The sequence below is a fragment of the Physella acuta genome, unplaced genomic scaffold, assembly GCF_028476545.2.
Source record: "Physella acuta isolate Inbredline_101_S28 unplaced genomic scaffold, ASM2847654v3 ptg001718l, whole genome shotgun sequence".
NCBI lineage: Eukaryota > Metazoa > Mollusca > Gastropoda > Physidae > Physella > Physella acuta.
The window spans coordinates 29,324-52,524 of NW_026733230.1; the positions used below are offsets into that span (position 1 = coordinate 29,324).

The 23,201-nt window shown below is 37.1% G+C and overlaps 1 protein-coding gene across 3 annotated transcripts in view; it reads left to right on the plus strand.

Annotated features, from left to right (window-relative positions):
- The first annotated feature begins 6,934 nt into the window (after positions 1–6,934).
- Positions 6,935–23,201, plus strand: part of LOC131930108 (uncharacterized) — a 35,974-nt gene continuing 19,707 nt past the window's right edge. For all 3 annotated transcript variants that reach the window (XM_059286477.1, XM_059286479.1, XM_059286478.1), the window contains exons 1-8: positions 6,935–7,242; positions 12,489–12,551; positions 12,723–12,801; positions 13,429–13,552; positions 16,727–16,795; positions 18,532–20,034; positions 22,605–22,709; positions 22,950–23,129. In XM_059286477.1, the coding sequence (XP_059142460.1) occupies positions 7,107–7,242; positions 12,489–12,551; positions 12,723–12,801; positions 13,429–13,552; positions 16,727–16,795; positions 18,532–20,034; positions 22,605–22,709; positions 22,950–23,129 (2,259 nt within the window). In that variant the 5' untranslated portion in view covers positions 6,935–7,106. The remainder of the gene's footprint in view (positions 7,243–12,488; positions 12,552–12,722; positions 12,802–13,428; positions 13,553–16,726; positions 16,796–18,531; positions 20,035–22,604; positions 22,710–22,949; positions 23,130–23,201) is intronic.

Here is a 23,201-nt window from a genome sequence, read left to right on the forward strand (position 1 = left end):
AAATAGTGATAGGCCGTAGCCTTTAACCCCAACACAACAGAAAGATTATAGAACCACTGATCCGTTTTTATAAGGTGAGTATTATGCTTTGTGTGTGTGTGTGTTATTTGAAGTGGCAGGTCGGATAGTAACGATGTTTTTATGTGTCCAATTAATAACAATTAAAATTGAACCTACATGCCAAGTGTTAGCAACAAGGACATGGTGAGGTTTATCTCAAGAGTATAGAAATTGTAGTCACATGCCAAGTGTTAGCAACAAGGACATGGTGAGGTTTAGCTCAAGAGTATAGAAATTGTAGTCACATGCCAAGTGTTAGCAACAAGGACATGGTGAGGTTTAGCTCAAGAGTATAGAAATTGTAGTCACATGCCAAGTGTTAGCAACAGGGACATGGTGAGGTTTATCTCAAGAGTATAGAAATTGTAGTCACATGCCAAGTGTTAGCAACAAGGACATGGTGAGGTTTAGCTCAAGAGTATAGAAATTGTAGTCACATGCCAAGTGTTAGCAACAAAGACATGGTGAGGTTTATCTCAAGAGTATAGAAATTGTAGTCACATGCCAAGTGTTAGCAACAAGGACATGGTGAGGTTTAGCTCAAGAGTATAGAAATTGTAGTCACATGCCAAGTGTTAGCAACAAGGACATGGTGAGGTTTAGCTCAAGAGTATAGAAATTGTAGTCACATGCCAAGTGTTAGCAACAAGGACATGGTGAGGTTTAGCTCAAGAGTATAGAAATTGTAGTCACATGCCAAGTGTTAGCAACAAGGACATGGTGAGGTTTAGCTCAAGAGTATAGAAATTGTAGTCACATGCCAAGTGTTAGCAACAAGGACATGGTGAGGTTTAGCTCAAGAGTATAGAAATTGTAGTCACATGCCAAGTGTTAGCAACAGGGACATGGTGAGGTTTATCTCAAGAGTATAGAAATTGTAGTCACATGCCAAGTGTTAGCAACAAGGACATGGTGAGGTTTAGCTCAAGAGTATAGAAATTGTAGTCACATGCCAAGTGTTAGCAACAAGGACATGGTGAGGTTTAGCTCAAGAGTATAGAAATTGTAGTCACATGCCAAGTGTTAGCAACAAGGACATGGTGAGGTTTAGCTCAAGAGTATAGAAATTGTAGTCACATGCCAAGTGTTAGCAACAAGGACATGGTGAGGTTTAGCTCAAGAGTATAGAAATTGTAGTCGCGAGGCCTTAGCTCGTTGATAGACAGTGTCAAATCGAATGGGAGGGTGGGGGGGGGGCAGAGTGGTAAGTTTCCAAATTTTAGGGGCCCCAAATTTTTACCTTTTAACAATAGTAAAAACAATTTGTCGATTTTCCAATCTTTTTTTTTTCATTAAAGCGTTGTGTCAAATACTCGGTAAATTTGGGTCTAGATTCTTTAAATGGCGTTGCTGTGTACTTTTTGGGTGGGGGAGGGGGGGGGGGTTTACAATCTCAATTAATGTTTTAACATTCAAACCATGTTCTTTTGTTTTCACAAACACAGAAATATGACATGTATGTCGACATTCAAACCATGTTCTTTTGTTTTCACAAACACAGAAATATGACATGTAGGTCGACATTCAAACCATGTTCTTTTGTTTTCACAAACACAGAAATATGACATGTAGGTCGACATTCAAACCATGTTCTTTTGTTTTCACAAACACAGAAATATGACATGTAGGTCGACATTCAAACCATGTTCTTTTGTTTTCACAAACACAGAAATATGACATGTAGGTCGACATTCAAACCATGTTCTTTTGTTTTCACAAACACAGAAATATGACATGTATGTCGACATTCAAACCATGTTCTTTTGTTTTCACAAACACAGAAATATGACATGTATGTCGACATTCAAACCATGTTCTTTTGTTTTCACAAACACAGAAATATGACATGTAGGTCGACATTCAAACCATGTTCTTTTGTTTTCACAAACACAGAAATATGACATGTAGGTCGACATTCAAACCATGTTCTTTTGTTTTCACAAACACAGAAATATGACATGTAGGTCGACATTCAAACCATGTTCTTTTGTTTTCACAAACACAGAAATATGACATGTAGGTCGACATTCAAACCATGTTCTTTTGTTTTCACAAACACAGAAATATGACATGTATGTCGACATTCAAACCATGTTCTTTTGTTTTCACAAACACAGAAATATGACATGTATGTCGACATTCAAACCATGTTCTTTTGTTTTCACAAACACAGAAATATGACATGTAGGTCGACATTCAAACCATGTTCTTTTGTTTTCACAAACACAGAAATATGACATGTAGGTCGACATTCAAACCATGTTCTTTTGTTTTCACAAACACAGAAATATGACATGTAGGTCGACATTCAAACCATGTTCTTTTGTTTTCACAAACACAGAAATATGACATGTATGTCGACATTCAAACCATGTTCTTTTGTTTTCACAAACACAGAAATATGACATGTATGTCGACATTCAAACCATGTTCTTTTGTTTTCACAAACACAGAAATATGACATGTAGGTCGACATTCAAACCATGTTCTTTTGTTTTCACAAACACAGAAATATGACATGTATGTCGAGATTCAAACCATGTTCTTTTGTTTTCACAAACACAGTAATATGACATGTAGGTCGACTTTCAAACCATGTTCTTTTGTTTTCACAAACACAGAAATATGACATGTAGGTCGATTCTCCCGTGAAAATATACGTTTGTCCTTCAGACAGATATAAGCAGTACAGATATAACCAGTACAGATATAACCAGTACATATATAAGCAGTACAGATATAACCAGTACAGATATAAGCAGTACAGATATAACCAGTACAGATATAAGCAGTACAGATATAAGCAGTACATATATAAGCAGTACAGATATAAGCAGTACAGATATAAGCAGTACAGATATAAGCAGTACAGATATAAGCAGTACAGATATAAGCAGTACAGATATAAGCAGTACAGAAGTGTCATCGGTTCACGTCAGGCAATGTTTAGTTCAAGTCAGCTGTCCTTAATAAAACGTGTGTCAGTGGACTGAAAAAGTTTTTGATCGGCCTCGCTTATAAAACACAACCACTGAGTAAATTACATTAGACTAGGCCAAGTCTACTTGGTCAGATCTGCATTTGTTACATGGACGGATCACATAAATTAACATAATACAAAGGAGACATATCTATTGTAATCCTACTTCTTTCATTGTTTCCAGATCAGCACACTATAATTCTAAAATGATTTAAAAAATACTAAGAAAGGTTTGGAGTATTCAACTCAATAAAATACTAAGAAAGGTATGGAGTTTTAAAGTATTCAACTAAAAAAATACTAAGAAAGGTATGGAGTTTTAAAGTATTCAACTAAATTTTCAAAAACTAGACAGCGTGTTGAATTAAACAAATCATAGTAATTAGTTTCTTACATAAAATTATTATCCATAACTTGTGGTGAAAGCAATAACGATAGCTTTAAATTAAGTTAGTTTTCATTTTATTTTGTGATTGTTGGAGCTTGTTTAAAAAATAGTAATTATAAGGGCCTGTTGCAAAGTCATTTTGCGGAACAGTTGCCATTATGCAAAAGCTAAGCGCATTTTAACTCTCGTGGTAAATTACGCAACACAATCTGTATTGTAATCCTTGTAAAAAAACAATTAGACATAATGATTGCTAGAATATTAATTAAGACAAACGAACTATATGAAATAATAACTTTCTTAATATAAATATAATTAAAATATTTGTCTTGGAGTTCAGATCATTCAATTTTTAATTAGCTACTGTTATTATGTTCCTTAAAGATCATTTTTTAACATAATGATATGGTATGGGTTAGATCACTGTATTGATCACACACCTCTTAACTGGTAATTGCAAAAACAATATTTAGAGTTTTACCTGTTCCAAAAGCTATGATTCTGGCGGCATTGGGTTGGGAGAGGGGGGGGGGGGGGTCAACTTCATTCACCATTGTCCGGTAACTTTAGGTCAATTATCCTACCCAGCGTATACCTAGGTGTGACATTAATGTCTATACAATAGCTTGTCCGTTTTAGGTGATGATGTTGGGGGGGGGGGGGGGGGGGGGATAACCAACTCAGAGTGAACATAGCGTCAGTTTTTAGATGACTGTTCTAAACATACAATTATACATATAGGCCTACAACTACACATATATACTGATTCAGAAATAGATTTAAATAAGTATCTATCTATCTATTTATTTATCTATCTATCTATCTGACAAGAACGCTCTAGAAAAAACACAAGCAATTTAAAAATGTACACAGTGAAACGAAAACGAAATATGACGTCACATTCAGCATATAGTAGAAAATAATATCAAGCCGGAGAGTGCACACAGTAATATGACGTCATTGATTCTCAAGTAAACATTGAATAAAAAGGCAATTTTGTCTAATCTAAGTGGTTTGCGTGAAGAGTTTCTTTCATACAATTCTTCAGGTAGGGGCGAAGCCCCACCCCCGCGTAAGAACGTCTGAGCCCCCTCCCCAACTCAAAAGAAATGTATTCATCGATACCCTATAATAAAATTACCGCCTAATTAATGTGTCTAATCTAAAAAGTGGTTTTCTTGCAATTTCTTTAATGCAATTCTTCGGGTAGTGGCTAAGCGCGACACCAGTGTTTCTTTCAGACTTTTTTCCTCCCCGGAGGGGGGAACTTTTTCTAAACTAAAAAGTGTTTAGCGTGCAGTTTTTTTTTCAAGCATCTCTTCCGGTAGGGGCTAAGCCCCGCCCAGATTCTTCCTTTAGTTTGTATGATCTACAAATGCGACCAGTGTTTCTTTCAGACTTTTTCCTCCCCGGAGAGGGGTGGGGGTACTTGAAATTTTCGGGGGCGGGGGTAGAATTTTCTGGGAGGGGGCGGACACTGGAAAAAGTATATAATTATATTTCGTAGAATGGGACGGTAGACATGTTTGGGGGGGGTGGTTTTAGTTTAGAGAAAATAGACAGCAGTATCAACCTAGCGCCCGTTGTATCCTTCCTCAACGGGCCATTTTTCTCGTAGTTAAATAGGGGTGCTAATCATCTCCTCTTCTTAATATATTTGTACCAAACAAAAAAGCAATTACTTCTCTAAGTTATTATTTTTTTTTAAATACACACTAAAGAATGACACAGCATAAAAAGGAAATATATTTAAAACAAATAATAAAAATAAAATAAACCGGGAGTGATCTACCCTAAACTTTCTCGAATATTCTTATATAAAATAACAGGGGATGGGAACTCGGGATATAGACATGATTTTTAATCCATTTTAAATACTTAAAGTTTTAAAAATAGAATAAAATCTCGTAGACAGATTAATTGCACACCAAGTGAACGCCAAATAAAAACGCGTATAATAGTGCGCAATATTATTAGTACTTTAAAAATTTACATTAGTTTTTTGAGAAATCGGAAGTAGCGTAAATTACTACTTCCAGTCAACGGAAATTACTCAAAATTTAACAGAAGGTAGAGAATTAGATCTTTTACTTACTTACATGTGAAATTTCATTTATCTATCTGAAATAGTACTCAAGTTATAGGCTTTTGAAAAATTCAAAGTAGGAAAAGTACCACTTCCGGTTGTCGGAAATCGCTCAAAAGTTGATACGGATCTACGATTTTGATATAATACTTATATATGAAATTTCATCAACCTAGCTGTAACGGTACTCAAGTTATCGTGTTTACACACGGACACACAGACACACAGACACACACACACACACACACACACAGACATACGGACAAGATTGCAAAATTATGTTTTTCCGTATCAGTGAGGTGTAAAACGTCGAGATCTGTAAAAATCTCGATTTTTTTTTTGCACGATTACAATACTTTCTCTATACTTCGTATATACGAGAAAGTAAAAAAAAACAACATAAAAATAAACATAGCACGAGAAACCAGTACACATAGATCTACAAAGCTTTCACGCTTTATATTCTTTTGACCTGTTAGAGACTAGAGGGTAGGCAGTATTACAGCAAACATTGAATAAACTAGTTCTAAATCTAAAAAAAAAAAGAGAAAAAAACTAGTTCTAAATCTAAAACAAGTTAATAAAAAGTCTAGTGACAATTCAAGCGCAATTTCCTTAATTATTTTTTTTTTAAATGTGAACAAATGATTAGGCCTAGCGAAACAAAACCTTGTAATTGTAACTCCCTATCACTCTCATATAAATTATAAATAAACTAATAGGGTACAAAAATAACGTTTGAATTAATAAGTAAAAAAAAAAAGACAACTATATTAACCTATATCAATGGAAATAGTTTTATTTTAACGAGTAGGCCTACAAGATGCTCAGTTTAAAAAAGTAGTAAATATCATCCTAGGCCTACACGATGCTTAGTTTAAATGTTCTTAATTAATTTTTTGTGACCGAACGAAAGGATATTTTTGAAAACTTTCTTCGGCAATATTGGTCTAAATTATGGCAGGAATCGATTGGTAAATGTTTCAAGTCGCTATGTGGTCTGGTTGCCGAGATATGGAGCAAAAACTGCATTTGTTCGAGGTTTTTTGGCTTTTCCGGGAAATCCAGGAAGGAATTCCGGGAATTTTTTTGACCCACAATCATCCTTGGAACTTGCTTAACATATTTGCTTTGGAACTAGTCCTCGATATTGCTTCGTTGAGGAGGAGATACGACTTAAAGGCTGCGGACACACATCCATACATTCAGAAATGACGAGTTAATAATCGCAATTGTTCGTATGGAAACTGCGCTAAAAATAAATACAAAACAGACTAATGCACTTATACACATATATGTTGTACTTTGTTTAAATTGAAAAAAAAAACAAAGACATTCTTTTTTTCAAAACCCGATATAAAAAGAATTTATTGAATTTAGAGTGCTCTCCCATAATATATTAATTTGCACTGGACACTTCCTAGGCAAGAAAAAACACCATGTGTTGTTTTGCTGTGTCGTAGATCTAGACTTCTAGAAAATCTAGGGGATGAGACACTTTTTGTCTTTTATCTTTAAAATTTTTGTATAGACTAGCTTACAGCATGTTTGGCAAGAGCTGAATCTAATTTTCAAAGATAATCAGTTAAATAATGACAGATATAATTTCTAAAAGATTATTTATTGGTGGATTAACAAGCGATGTGTCGGCAGAGGAAATTATTGAAAGATTTTCGCGATTTGGTAAAGTTAGCAACCTGAGCCTGAAAAATCGTGTTGATGAAACAGGTAGTAAATCTGTTAAAAGAAAGATAAATGTATTGTAGGTCTAAGCCCTAATCTAGATAGATTGATATTCAATTATTCAGGCCTAGTGGATTAAATAATATATTGGATGTCTTTTATTCAGCGGTCATGTTTAAATTGAAAATTGCATAAATTTTAGATTTAGTAAGAAAATCTAGATCTAATATGTATTATCTATTATGTATGCCTATCTATATACTAACTAGTAGTTTTTCTCACTAAATCTAAAATTAAGCAATTATCAATTTAAATATGACCACTGAATAATAGACATCCATATTTAATCCATTAGGCCTTAGGCACTAACTTTGGAGTTTTTAGTTCGTTTTAAACTAAATTAGTTAATTTAATATTTATTGTCAATCACTGCCATGTCCAACACATCTCTCCATGACACCTCTTCTTAAGCTTGAAGCTAAAGAAAACCACAAATATTCAAATAAGGTTAGACTTTTTAAGTGGCCATGCACAAGAGTTCCTCACTAGTGATCACCAAATAGCGGTCACGTGGTTTTTAAAAAATAAAAATAAATTGGTTGTGATACTGACGCCGGTCTTATTAAAAAACAGCTCACAATATTTGATTTCTTTTTTCATATAGGCCTACTGATAAAACTAGATCTAATAATGCTTTACCTTCTCGCTCATTTCTGTACCTACACTGTTGATATTTTTTAAATTCTATTAATTTTAATTAAACCAACTTTTGAATTTAGCCTCCGTTCTCCAAACCAAATTTTAAAATGCTTTTCTGGCATATCTAACCCTGCCACTTATGGTTTGTTGTTATGACACGGAAATCCCGCCATTTTGCGCGTGGTAAACATTTTTAAATGTAATTAGTTGAAGGTCTCTGGAATTTGGCCGAAAAATCGCTGGAAATCAAACGTCCGGTCCGGGCGCCATATTGTTGTTAGCAACCGACCACGCCTCCAAGTTAACGAGAAATACTACTAACTAGCTGCATACCTGTGCTACGCCACGGTGAATCAGCGCACTATGCTGCACATATACCTGTGCTTAGTCACAGTGTGGATATGGATATTACCTCAGAGTTCCCTGCATTGGGGCGAATATTCCTTCAGCGCACCACACGTGTAGCTTATACCTGTGCTTTGCTACAGTGTGGATATGGATATTACCTCAGAGTTGGGGCGGATATTTTTTTGCGCACAGTGTTGCGCGTGCTGTGCGCTTTAATACGGTGGGGATATGGATATTACCTCAGAGTTTACCGCGCTCAGCGCGGGTCACCACATTGATGTGAATAATTATAGCGCACTGCGCGTGGATGAGAGTCCCCGCATTGGGGCGAATTTCCCCACAGCGCTGTGCGCCGGTGTCGGTAGCACTTTGGTGCGAATATGGATATTCACAAAAATTAAATTACGGTAAAAAAAAATTTGAGAGCCAACGCTCACATGAATGTTGGCCCAGACATCTCTGCTCCCCGAACCCAAGGCGTCATCTAAACCGCCGCCGAACACCACGTTTACCCGGGTGTCCGCGCCCAGGGAGAGACTTCCAAAATCTATAGCGATGACGGACTGACACACTACCACCAGCGTTATAGATGTCTAATGTAGGCCTAACTCTGACTAGATCTAGTAACTTATTAGATTTTCTGGTAATCTATTGTTTTAGGTACGTAAAATCAGCCAAGACTTGCAATGTGAAAAAAGGTGACTCATTAAATTTTAAAGTTTTCCTCTAGCTATGTTTATTTTACTTGCTTGTTTGTATTTTTTACATTCTCTAGTCCTAATATCTAAAGCTTCATGATGGTATATGGAATAGCAACCTAGACATTCTCTAGTCCTAATATCTAAAGCTTCATGATGGTATATGGAATAGCAACCTAGACATTCTCTAGTCCTAATATCTAAAGCTTCATGATGGTATATGGAATAGCAACCTAGACATTCTCTAGTCCTAATATCTAAAGCTTCATGATGGTATATGGAATAGCAACCTAGACATTCTCTAGTCCTAATATCTAAAGCTTCATGATGGTATATGGAATAGCAACCTAGACATTCTCTAGTCCTAATATCTAAAGCTTCATGATGGTATATGGAATAGCAACCTAGACATTCTCTAGTCCTAATATCTAAAGCTTCATGATGGTATATGGAATAGCAACCTAGACATTCTCTAGTCCTAATATCTAAAGCTTCATTATGGTATATGGAATAGCAACCTAGACATTCTCTAGTCCTAATATCTAAAGCTTCATGATGGTATATGGAATAGCAACCTAGACATTCTCTAGTCCTAATATCTAAAGCTTCATGATGGTATATGGAATAGCAACCTAGACATTCTCTAGTCCTAATATCTAAAGCTTCATGATGGTATATGGAATAGCAACCTAGACATTCTCTAGTCCTAATATCTAAACCTTCATGATGGTATATGGAATAGCAACCTAGACATTCTCTAGTCCTAATATCTAAAGCTTCATGATGGTATATGGAATAGCAACCTAGACATTCTCTAGTCCTAATATCTAAAGCTTCATGATGGTATATGGAATAGCAACCTAGACATTCTCTAGTCCTAATATCTAAAGCTTCATGATGGTATATGGAATAGCAACCTAGACATTCTCTAGTCCTAATATCTAAAGCTTCATGATGGTATATGGAATAGCAACCTAGACATTCTCTAGTCCTAATATCTAAAGCTTCATGATGGTATATGGAATAGCAACCTAGACATTCTCTAGTCCTAATATCTAAAGCTTCATGATGGTATATGGAATAGCAACCTAGCTGTGCAGTCTTGAAATCATCCAATGGCAGTCACTATAGAATAGTCCGGCTAGGTGCTTATATGGCTGGAATGACCTCTGACCCTGAAACATCATGCGTCATTTTCTGCGGTTTTTACGTTTTCTTTCTCATTATCATTTTAATGCAAGATGCTAATAAAAAAGGATAATATGCCTTTGAATGCCACAAAAAGTCACGAGATTTGTGGTTATAAATAATGAGAGGATTTCTAGCCAAAAAAGAAAGTCTAAGTGGGAAAACGGCCAGTCTAACAGTCCTAGATTAGTATATAACTGAGATATTTACCATGTATATTTACATTATTATTGCTTCTGATTTCCAAAATCTTACCCCAAAATGAGGTACCCACGCATACATGTCTATCCGCTATTTTTAGTATCATTACGTCATTGTTACGCTAGTTGCCTGACTGAAACAACTTGTTGTTTTTTGCGGAATGAACTGTAAAATCTAGTATTTTAATTATAATTCAATTGTAGCATGTGCAGAAAAAGTAAAATTATGGACATTATTATTTTATTGTATTAGTAATTTTATTTGTATATTGATTTTTTTCTTCACTGTGGGCCAACATTAGCTGCATTGAATTTAATTCGTGACCGGTGTTTAACCTCTTCAACGCTGCTTGGCCTATTCGTCTATATAATTTGTGATGCTCGTTCAGTGGCCTTTTTCAGAGCTTGGCCTAATTAAGGGGCGATTTTTAGACTTTATTTATCGGCAGTTCGCTTTTTTCATTTAATTTTAAACAATGCTCGTTCAACGGCCTTTTTTTTGGCTGCTATAATCTGTTTACGCACATTTTTAGCCTTTTTTTTTTTTAGCTCGGCCTAGATCTAGTTAAATCTATTTTTTTTACACTGTCTAAGACAGGGTTAGTGTTATGGTCAAGGTTATGCTTAAACCAATGTCCAACCCTAACCAAAGCCCTCACAGTCTAGCCCGGGGCGCCAAATCGCACCATGCCGGGGGAGCAGGTGGAACTGCCTGATTCAACTTAGTAAACGACTGTAGTACCCCATCTTATTCATAGTCTTTTGCACTGACTTAAATGAACATAGGGCCATAGATAACATGGGAAGGCCAGGGTCTCCAAATAGCACCCTGTCGGGGGCACCAGAGGATGCACGGATTTGATTCAGTTAAAGACTATAGTAACCTTTCTTATCCATAGTCTATCACACAGTTTAAAACTAAATTATGCACTAGAGCGCTCACAGGATAGCCCAGGGTGCCAAATCAAACCCGGCGGACACGCCTGATTCAATTTAGTGAACAATTTTAATACCCCAAGCTTATCTGCAAACGGAAAGATAGAAGTAAACATAGAGGACATTTAGGAGCTGACTTCTTAACTGTTATTGATTTTAAAAAATAATTAGTAAACAGTACGCTCAGTGTATAAAATAAATAAAAGGCAGTATTTAACATACCTACAACATTGCAATTGATCGATCCACGCTAATAATGTAACTATTTTTCCCCCGATGTAGTTTTTTTTAAAGGGAAGTAACTGTATTTTCCTAATTTATCAAGGGACGTAATGAGTGCTAAAGAACTAAATGTAAATAATTTTCAGACACAATTAAAATTTTGTGAAAGGTGATAAATTTTTTAGAATTTTGTTTGATGGACATGCCAACAATCATCAAATTAAGTTTGAAAAATGTAAATTGTTTTACTGTACAACACCTTCAATATTAATTTTTAAAATCATTAATTTAGACGATAAGCACTTTAGATGTATAACACTGTGACGATGAAGTCAATTATTTTGTTATATATCTTTGTAATCCGCTGTCCACTACATACATACATACAGAATATATATTATATATATATATATATATATATATATATATATATATATATATATATATATATATATATATATATATATATATATATATATATATATATATTATAGACAGATGCTAATGAATATTCACAGATTATCGTTTGCCTCCATTTTAGTTTTTAATAGTGTTTCAAACTGCTAAAACAACACGAACACACATCAAAGCTTTAAGAAAACACTACTCCATATAATTTATGAAGTGAGAAAAATAAAGTAGGGATTTAATGGGGGAAAACAACCAGTAGTGTAGCATTTGGTTACTGCTAACTATAAACAAAACCTGTGGCATGTGAAGGGGAATCAACAAATCTTAAAAAATATGCAAATAATTGCCTCTTGTAAGACAATTAGTCCATTGTATACCGATGTCTGACAATGGAATCATCTGGAAACCCTGGCATATGTTACATGAGTTTCATTTGTTGTTGTTGGATCTACAAGACATAAACCCATAAATGAGCATCTCTATTTGACTGTTAACCTGCCACAGATCTTTGAGGCTTACATGAGGATAACCAACCTTTTCCTACATGCTGGAAATTTATCTTCTAGTAGCTTTTGTTTTTCTTTTGCAGGAAATCATGTCAAATCTTTTGCACACTTGGATCTGGAGGGAGATGAAAGTAAGATAAAGAAATGTAGGTCCAGTCATTTTTATTCTGCTAAACCCTTTCATAATTAACATCTGTTCTAGATCTCAAATATTTCTCATTTACATAATGAAAAGTTGAAGGTTAAGGTCAAGTTATTTTAAGATAGCTACCAGTGTCCACACGCCACCACATCCCCTGTTATGTTTTCTTGTCCAGGCTTCAGCACATACCAGAACTCAAAGTGGAAAGGTTCAGTTCTAAAGCTGCAGTATGCTAAAGAAAGTTTTCTAGACAGGTGGGAACTAACAATCTTTCTAGACAGGTGGGAACTAACAATCTTTCTAGACAGGTGGGAACTAACAATCTTTCTAGACAGGTGGGAACTAACAATCTTTTTAGACAGGTGGGAACTAACAATCTTTTTAGACAGGTGGGACTAACAATCTTTTTAGACAGGTGGGAACTAACTGAAACAATCTTTCTAGACAGGTGGGAACTAACTGTAACAGTCTTTCTAGACAGGTGGGAACTAACAATCTTTCTAGACAGGTGGGAACTAACAATCTTTCTAGACAGGTGGGAACTAACAATCTTTTTAGACAGGTGGGAACTAACTGAAACAATTTTTCTAGACAGGTGGGAACTAACAATCTTTCTAGACAGGTGGGAACTAACAATCTTTCTAGACAGGTGGGAACTAACAATCTTTTTAGACAGGTGGGAACTAACTGAAACAATCTTTCTAGACAGGTGGGAACTAACAATCTTTTTAGACAGGTGGGAACTAACTGTAACAGTCTTTCTAGACAGGTGGGAACTAACAATCTTTCTAGACAGGTGGGAACTAACAATCTTTCTAGACAGGTGGGAACTAACTTTTAAATGTGATAAATGAGTGTTGCATGTCTTGATGTTTGGTTAGGCTAGCCAGAGAGAGAGTGGAGGTGCCCGAGCCATTAAAACCTGAAACAAACAAAGTGAAAGCACCTGGTAAAGATGACATCACTGGGGCGCCTGTCCCTGGAACACCTGTGCCTGGCTGGACGGTAGGGCTCTCACCTGTAGCTGCTGTTAAATCTCTCACCTGTAGCTTCTGTTAAATCTCTCACCTTTAGCTGCTGTTAAATCTCTCACCTTTAGCTTCTGTTAAATCTCTCACCTTTAGCTGCTGTTAAATCTCTCACCTTTAGCTGCTGTTAAATCTCTCACCTTTAGCTGCTGTTAAATCTCTCACCTTTAGCTGCTGTTAAATCTCTCACCGTCACCTCTAGCTGATGTAAAATCTCTCACCTGTAGCTGCTGTTAAATCTCTCACCTGTAGCTGCTGTTAAATCTCTCACCTCTAGCTGCTGTTAAATCTCTCACCTGTAGCTGATGTTAAATCTCTCACCTGTAGCTGCTGTTAAATCTCTCACCTGTAGCTGATGTTAAATCTCTCACCTGTAGCTGCTGTTAAATCTCTCACCTGTAGCTGATGTTAAATCTCTCACCTGTAGCTACTGTTAAATCTCTCACCTGTAGCTGCTGTTAAATCTCTCACCTGTAGCTGCTGTTAATTCTTTCACCTGTAGCTGATGTTAAATCTCTCACCTGTAGCTGCTGTTAAATCTCTCACCTGTAGCTGATGTTAAATCTCTCACCTCTAGCTTCTGTTAAATCTCTCACCTGTAGCTGCTGTTAAATCTCTCACCTGTAGCTGCTGTTAAATCTCTCACCTGTAGCTGATGTTAAATCTCTCACCTGTAGCTGCTGTTAAATCTCTCACCTGTAGCTGATGTTAAATCTCTCACCTCTAGCTGATGTTAAATCTCTCACCTGTAGCTTCTGTTAAATCTCTCACCTGTAGCTGCTGTTAAATCTCTCACCTGTAGCTGCTGTTAAATCTCTCTTCGTCACCTGTAGCTGCTGTAAAATCTCTCACCTGTAGCTGCTGTTAAATCTCTCACCTGTAGCTGATGTTAAATCTCTCACCTGTAGCTGCTGTTAAATCTCTCACCTGTAGCTACTGTTAAATCTCTCACCTGTAGCTGATGTTAAATCTCTCACCTGTAGCTGCTGTTAAATCTCTCACCTGTAGCTGATGTTAAATCTTTCACCTGTAGCTGCTGTTAAATCTATCACCGTCACCTGTAGCTGCTGTTAAATCTCTCACCTGTAGCTGCTGTTAAATCTCTCACCTGTAGCTGCTGTTAAATCTATCACCTCTAGCTACTGTTAAATCTCTCACCTGTAGCTGCTGTTAAATCTCTCACCTGTAGCTGCTGTTAAATCTCTCACCTGTAGCTGCTGTTAAATCTATCACCTCTAGCTACTGTTAAATCTCTCACCTGTAGCTGATGTTAAATCTCTCACCTCTAGCTGATGTTAAATCTCTCACCTGTAGCTGCTGTTAAATCTCTCACCTGTAGCTGCTGTTAAATCTCTCACCTGTAGCTGCTGTTAAATCTATCACCTGTAGCTACTGTTAAATCTCTCACCTGTAGCTGCTGTTAAATCTCTCACCTCTAGCTGATGTTAAATCTCTCACCTGTGGCTGATGTTAAATCTCTCACCTCTAGCTGATGTTAAATCTCTCACCTGTAGCTGATGTTAAATCTCTCACCTGTAGCTGCTGTTAAATCTCTCACCTGTAGCTGATGTTAAATCTCTCACCTCTAGCTGATGTTAAATCTCTCACCTGTAGCTGCTGTTAAATCTCTCACCTGTAGCTGCTGTTAAATCTCTCACCTGTAGCTGCTGTTAAATCTATCACCTGTAGCTACTGTTAAATCTCTCACCTGTAGCTGCTGTTAAATCTCTCACCTGTAGCTGATGTTAAATCTCTCACCTGTAGCTGCTGTTAAATCTCTCACCTGTAGCTGCTGTTAAATCTCTCACCTGTAGCTGCTGTTAAATCTCTCACCTGTAGCTGCTGTTAAATCTATCACCTGTAGCTACTGTTAAATCTCTCACCTGTAGCTGCTGTTAAATCTCTCACCTGTAGCTGATGTTAAATCTCTCACCTGTAGCTGCTGTTAAATCTCTCACCTGTAGCTGCTGTTAAATCTCTCACCTGTAGCTGCTGTTAAATCTCTCACCTGTAGCTGCTGTTAAATCTATCACCTCTAGCTACTGTTAAATCTCTCACCTGTAGCTGCTGTTAAATCTCTCACCTGTAGCTGCTGTTAAATCTATCACCTCTAGCTACTGTTAAATCTCTCACCTGTAGCTGATGTTAAATCTCTCACCTGTAGCTGATGTTAAATCTTTCACCTGTAGCTGATGTTAAATCTCTCACCTGTAGCTGATGTTAAATCTCTCACCTGTAGCTGATGTTAAATCTCTCACCTGTAGCTGATGTTAAATCTCTCACCTGTAGCTTCTGTTAAATCTATCACCTGTAGCTACTGTTAAATCTCTCACCTGTAGCTGCTGTTAAATCTCTCACCTGTAGCTGATGTTAAATCTCTCACCTGTAGCTGCTTTTAAATCTCTCACCTGTAGCTGCTGTTAAATCTCTCACCTGTAGCTGCTGTTAAATCTCTCACCTGTAGCTGCTGTTAAATCTATCACCTCTAGCTACTGTTAAATCTCTCACCTGTAGCTGCTGTTAAATCTCTCACCTGTAGCTGCTGTTAAATCTATCACCTCTAGCTACTGTTAAATCTCTCACCTGTAGCTGATGTTAAATCTCTCACCTGTAGCTTCTGTTAAATCTATCACCTGTAGCTACTGTTAAATCTCTCACCTGTAGCTGCTGTTAAATCTCTCACCTGTAGCTGATGTTAAATCTCTCACCTGTAGCTGCTGTTAAATCTCTCACCTGTAGCTGCTGTTAAATCTATCACCTCTAGCTACTGTTAAATCTCTCACCTGTAGCTGCTGTTAAATCTATCACCTCTAGCTACTGTTAAATCTCTCACCTGTAGCTGCTGTTAAATCTCTCACCTGTAGCTGCTGTTAAATCTATCACCTCTAGCTACTGTTAAATCTCTCACCTGTAGCTGATGTTAAATCTCTCACCTGTAGCTGATGTTAAATCTTTCACCTGTAGCTGATGTTAAATCTCTCACCTGTAGCTGATGTTAAATCTCTCACCGTCACCTGTAGAAACTTTTTGATAGTTGCTTTTATTATATTTTGTGTGAGTCTTGCTCTATCTTGCCACTAGCTTTTATTTTAGAAGTTATGCTTACTCAAGCTAGATTAGTGTACTGATGGTTGTTTTTTTTAATTGACAGAATTGGGTGGTTGGAAAATATGGGCGTGTCCTTCCTGTGCTCAAATTAAAGAAGTCTTATAAAATAAAGGTGAATTGATTTCTGATTGTTCCTCTTGTATTATTACCATGTGAATACAACTAATAATTGGACTACTGCAAGCTTGTTGTTCCTCTTGTATTATTACCATGTGAATACAACTAATAATTGGACTACTGCAAGCTTGTTGTTCCTCTTGTATTATTACCATGTGAATACAACTAATAATTGGACTACTGCAAGCTTGTTGTTCCTCTTGTATTATTACCATGTGAATACAACTAATAATTGGACTACTGCAAGCTTGTTGTTCCTCTTGTATTATTACCATGTGAATACAACTAATAATTGGACTACTGCAAGCTTGTTGTTCCTCTTGTATTATTACCATGTGAATACAACTAATAATTGGACTACTGCAAGCTTGTTGTTCCTCTTGTATTATTACCATGTGAATACAACTAATAATTGGACTACTGCAAGCTTGTTGTTCCTCTTGTATTATTACCATGTGAATACAACTAATAATTGGACTACTGCAAGCTTGTTGTTCCTCTTGTATTATTACCATGTGAATACAACTAATAATTGGACTACTGCAAGCTTGTTGTTCCTCTTGTATTATTACCATGTGAATACAACTAATAATTGGACTACTGCAAGCTTGTTGTTCCTCTTGTATTATTACCATGTGAATACAACTAATAATTGGACTACTGCAAGCTTGTTGTTCCTCTTGTATTATTACCATGTGAATACAACTAATAATTGGACTACTGCAAGCTTGTTGTTCCTCTTGTATTATTACCATGTGAATACAACTAATAATTGGACTACTGCAAGCTTGTTGTTCCTCTTGTATTATTACCATGTGAATACAACTAATAATTGGACTACTGCAAGCTTGTTGTTCCTCTTGTATTATTACCTTGTGAATACAACTAATAATTGGACTACTGCAAGCTTGTTGTTCCTCTTGTATTATTACCATGTGAATACAACTAATAATTGGACTACTGCAAGCTTGTTGTTCCTCTTGTATTATTACCATGTGAATACAACTAATAATTGGACTACTGCAAGCTTGTTGTTCCTCTTGTATTATTACCATGTGAATACAACTAATAATTGGACTACTGCAAGCTTGTTGTTCCTCTTGTATTATTACCATGTGAATACAACTAATAATTGGACTACTGCAAGCTTGTTGTTCCTCTTGTATTATTACCATGTGAATACAACTAATAATTGGACTACTGCAAGCTTGTTGTTCCTCTTGTATTATTACCTTGTGAATACAACTAATAATTGGACTACTGCAAGCTTGTTGTTCCTCTTGTATTATTACCATGTGAATACAACTAATAATTGGACTACTGCAAGCTTGTTGTTCCTCTTGTATTATTACCATGTGAATACAACTAATAATTGGACTACTGCAAGCTTGTTGTTCCTCTTGTCTTATTACCTTGTGAATACAACTAATAATTGGACTACTGCAAGCTTGTTGTTCCTCTTGTATTATTACCATGTGAATACAACTAATAATTGGACTACTGCAAGCTTGTTGTTCCTCTTGTATTATTACCATGTGAATACAACTAATAATTGGACTACTGCAAGCTTGTTGTTCCTCTTGTATTATTACCATGTGAATACAACTAATAATTGGACTACTGCAAGCTTGTTGTTCCTCTTGTATTATTACCATGTGAATACAACTAATAATTGGACTACTGCAAGCTTGTTGTCTCCCTCTTGTCTTATAAACTTCCAATTTTTCCCAGATGGTTAAACACGACCCCTCTAAGTACTGCCATGCTGCTAAAGTTTTCAAGGAGGAGGCACCAGCAACTGAGCCCAGTTGTGACAAGTTGACTTGGGAGATTGACACACCTGAGACTGACATGACAAGAAAAAGAAGAGGACAATTCCCTGAGTCTGTTGCCAGTAAACCAAAGAAAGCAGCCATTTTGTTTCACTCACTGGTGAGGCAGACGGAGCCAGCAGCCCAGCCAGAAGAGGAGCTGGAGGTTGTACACGCTGGCTACAAGCTCAAACCTCATGTGGACAAGAGGAAATCAAACATTTTTGACAGCGACATTGAAAGTGACTCCGAGATGTTGCCTGTTGACAACACCTGTCAGAATCAGCCAGGTCAGAGAAAGTCCTCAAATAATGTTCACAACAAAAGTAAAGAACTCAATGTTCACAACAAAAGTAAAGAACTCAATGTTCACAACAAAAGTAAAGAACTTGATGTTCACAACAAAAGTAAAGAACTTGATGTTCACAACAAAAAGCACCTGAATACCAAAATCCTTTTGAATCCAGAAAATGGAAATATCTCTGCAGTTAGAAGAGCTCCTGATGATTTGGAAAGATTTGAGCTGGGCTGTGCTGACACGTCTTCTCATCCAGCCCCACACCCAACTTTGCCAGCCCCACACCCAACTTTGCCAGCCCCACACCCAACTTTGCCAGCCCCACACCCAACTTTGCCAGCCCCACACCCAACTTTGCCAGCCCCACACCCAACTTTGCCAGCCCCACACCCAACTTTGCCAGCCCCACACCCAACTTTGCCAGCCCCACACCCAACTTTGCCAGCTCACCAGCCAACAAAGAAAAACAATGCAAGCTCTCAACGAATGGAGTTTTCTCTTCCTAAACTTCCCATGTTTCAAGGTTTACGTATGCTGAAAGATTTTCCATTGCCAAATGACAAGATTTGTAAGCCTACTGCTGGACTAGTGACCTTAGACAGGGGGGGTGGCGACACCAGTCTGACATCTAATGGACAGGGGGGTGGCGACACCAGTCTGACATCTAATGGACAGGGGGGTGGCGACACCAGTCTGACATCTAATGGACAGGGGGGTGGCGACACCAGTCTGACATCTAATGGACAGGGGGGTGGCGACACCAGTCTGACATCTAATGGACAGGGGGGTGGCGACACCAGTCTGACATCTAATGGACAGGGGGATGGCGACACCAGTTTGGCACATGACCAAGATTCACTAAATGAGAAGGATGAAGCCAGGCCTACAGTGAGCCCATCATCTCCCACAACCCTGGCAGCCCACCTGACACCCCTGTGGCCAATCAAGCAACCTGCTAGCCCCAGTGGCCAGTATGACAGTGACCTAGACAGCAATGACTTTGAAAGTGTGGTCAAAAAATTAGAGCAAAAACTGCAAGCAGAAAAAATGTTGGCTACAGCACAAAAATTCCAGGAGAAAAAGGAACTCAGAGTTGCTGCCCCTGTCATCAACACTCAACACTTGGTAAGGAAAGTTTTGTTTTCTTTCTACATTTTTAATAGGTCAAAGTTTGCTTTCACTCAAGGCAGTGGCGTCGCTGGGTCGGGTGTCACCCGGTGCGGGCGGCACTTCGTGGTGTCACACACACACACACCCAAGAAACAAAGTATATAATACTAAATTTAGTAATGAGACAGGCAAAAAAACATTTTTTCTTCAGAAAATTTGGCAATTTTTTTGCCTTGGTGTCACCCGGTGCGGCCCGCACCCCCGCCCTCGCTACGCCTCGACTCAAGGCTTTCATACAGCCCGTCCCAAAGCGTTCTGGGTGGTAGTGTAGGTAAACACTAGCCCCAACAAATGTGATCCAAGAAATATAGTGCAGACATTGTTTATATTTAAATAAAAGGTCACGCTCAAAGAATATAGGAGTGGTAACACATTGATGAAATTTTCCTAATAGATCTCGTTAGACCGCAGAAACAGGCACACTTTTCCTGAGCAGAAGGAGGCTGATGCAATATTTTAAGAGGATTTTATCCATTTATTTCTAAATCTGAGTGATTTAAAAAGTCTTGCCACATAGTTGTTTGAGGCCTGGGTTCATCTAAACTACAGCCCAGACACCCTATGGTGTATTGTTTGAAAGTCTTGAGTGTATGTTAATCACCCTCTATAATAGTGAGATAGACTGTACGTATATCACCCTCTGTAATAGTGAGATAGACTTTACATATATCACCCTCTGTAATAGTGAGAGACTTTACATATATCACCCTCTGTAATAGTGATATAGACTTTACGTATATTACCCTCTGTAATAGTGAGATAGAATTTACGTATATCATCCTCTGTAATAGTGAGATAGACTTTACGTATATCACCCTCTGTAATAGTGAGATAGACTTTACATATATCACCCTCTGTAATAGTGAGATAGACTTTACGTATATCACCCTCTGTAATAGTGAGATAGACTTTACGTATATCACCCTCTGTAATAGTGAGATAGACTTTACGTATATCATCCTCTGTAATAGTGAGATAGACTTTACATATATCACCCTCTGTAATAGTGAGATAGACTTTACGTATATCACCCTCTGTAATAGTGAGATAGACTTTACGTATATCACCCTCTGTAATAGTGAGATAGACTTTACGTATATCACCCTCTGTAATAGTGAGATAGACTTTACGTATATCACCCTCTGTAATAGTGAGATAGACTTTACGTATATCACCCTCTGTAATAGTGAGATAGACTTTACGTATATCACCCTCTGTAATAGTGAGATAGACTTTACGTATATCACCCTCTGTAATAGTGAGATAGACTTTACGTATATCACCCTCTGTAATAGTGAGATAGACTTTACGTATATCACCCTCTGTAATAGTGAGATAGACTTTACGTATATCACCCTCTGTAATAGTGAGATAGACTTTACGTATATCACCCTCTGTAATAGTGAGATAGACTTTACGTATATCACCCTCTGTAATAGTGAGATAGACTTTACGTATATCACCCTCTGTAATAGTGAGATAGACTTTACGTATATCACCCTCTGTAATAGTGAGATAGACTTTACGTATATCACCCTCTGTAATAGTGAGATAGACTTTACGTATATCACCCTCTGTAATAGGATACACTGCATGAGATGAGGGATCAGGGTACACTACATGAGGGGTCAGGGTACACTACATGAGGGGTCAGGGTACACTGCTTGAGGGGTTAGGGTACAGCCCCTGGTTCAGTTTAATCATCTAATGTCGTGTGCCACCATGTTCTTATCCCCTTCTAGCACCGGGGGACATACATGATTCAATTTATTAAATGATTATAGTAGCCCACCTCAATTTATTAAATGATTATAGTAGCCCACCTCAATTTATTAAATGATTATAGTAGCCCACCTCAATTTATTAAATGATTATAGTAGCCCACCTCAATTTATTAAATGATTATAGTAGCCCACTTCAATTTATTAAATGATTATAGTAGCCCACCTCAATTTATTAAATGATTATAGTAGCCCACCTCAATTTATTAAATGATTATAGTAGCCCACCTCAATTTATTAAATGAGTATAGTAGCCCACCTCAATTTATTAAATGATTATAGTAGCCCACCTCAATTTATTAAATGATTATAGTAGCCCACCTCAATTTATTAAATGATTATAGTAGCCCACCGTACCAAAAGTGCATGGCATTAGTTTAAAATGCCCCCCTTTCCCAAATTTTATGTCGAATGTATGAAAGCTGTAGTGATGTTTAACGAGCGGACACAAACATATTTTCATTTTTACTGATAAATTTCATGTGCCGTCCCCTTACTGTTATATAAGGATATACGAGAAGGTTAGGGTAGATTACTCCAGATTTATTTTTTTATTCATGATGGCAAAATTGATCTCAATATACTTGGCAGATTTGATTGGTTTAAATTGGATCAAGTGTTTTTTATACAGAAGTGATTTTTAAACCACCACACCAATAGCACTGATAATTTATTGGAACCTTTTGCTGTCAATATTGAAATACTTTGGTTTTTTTATATTGAAGAATTATTGTAATTATACAGGATAAGCAAGTAACTGACAACGAGAAAAGGTTACAAGCTGTGCGACAACAGATGAAACTGAAGCAGCAGCAAAAAAACTTGATGAGCAAAGCTTTGAAAGATGTGGTAGGTACAGGAGGTTATCCTTGTGTGTTGAGAGACTTCTAACACTGGACTTTCTCCAAAATATAATCACTGCTGTAGAGACTTCTAACACTGGACTTTCTCTTAAATACAATCACTGCTGTAGAGACTTCTAACACTGGACTTTCTCTTAAATACAATCACTGCTGTAGAGACTTCTAACACTGGACTTTCTAACACTGATCAACTCCTGTTTGGCTCAACTTTTTTTTTCATCACTAGGATACCATGGAGAAAAATGTAGCAAACAGAATAGTGTTTAGCAGTGGATCTGATGCTGACAGTGACAATAGCTCAGACAATGATTGTCAAAATTCACTCTCGCCGAAAAAAAATTCAAAAGATGATGTTAAAAAGATAAAATTATACAGGGATAATAGTTCAAAAGATGATATTAAAAAGGTAAAATCATACGGGGATAATAGTTTTTCTATTTTAGGAAAATTTTAACTCCCTTCAACTTGTTAAATAAAA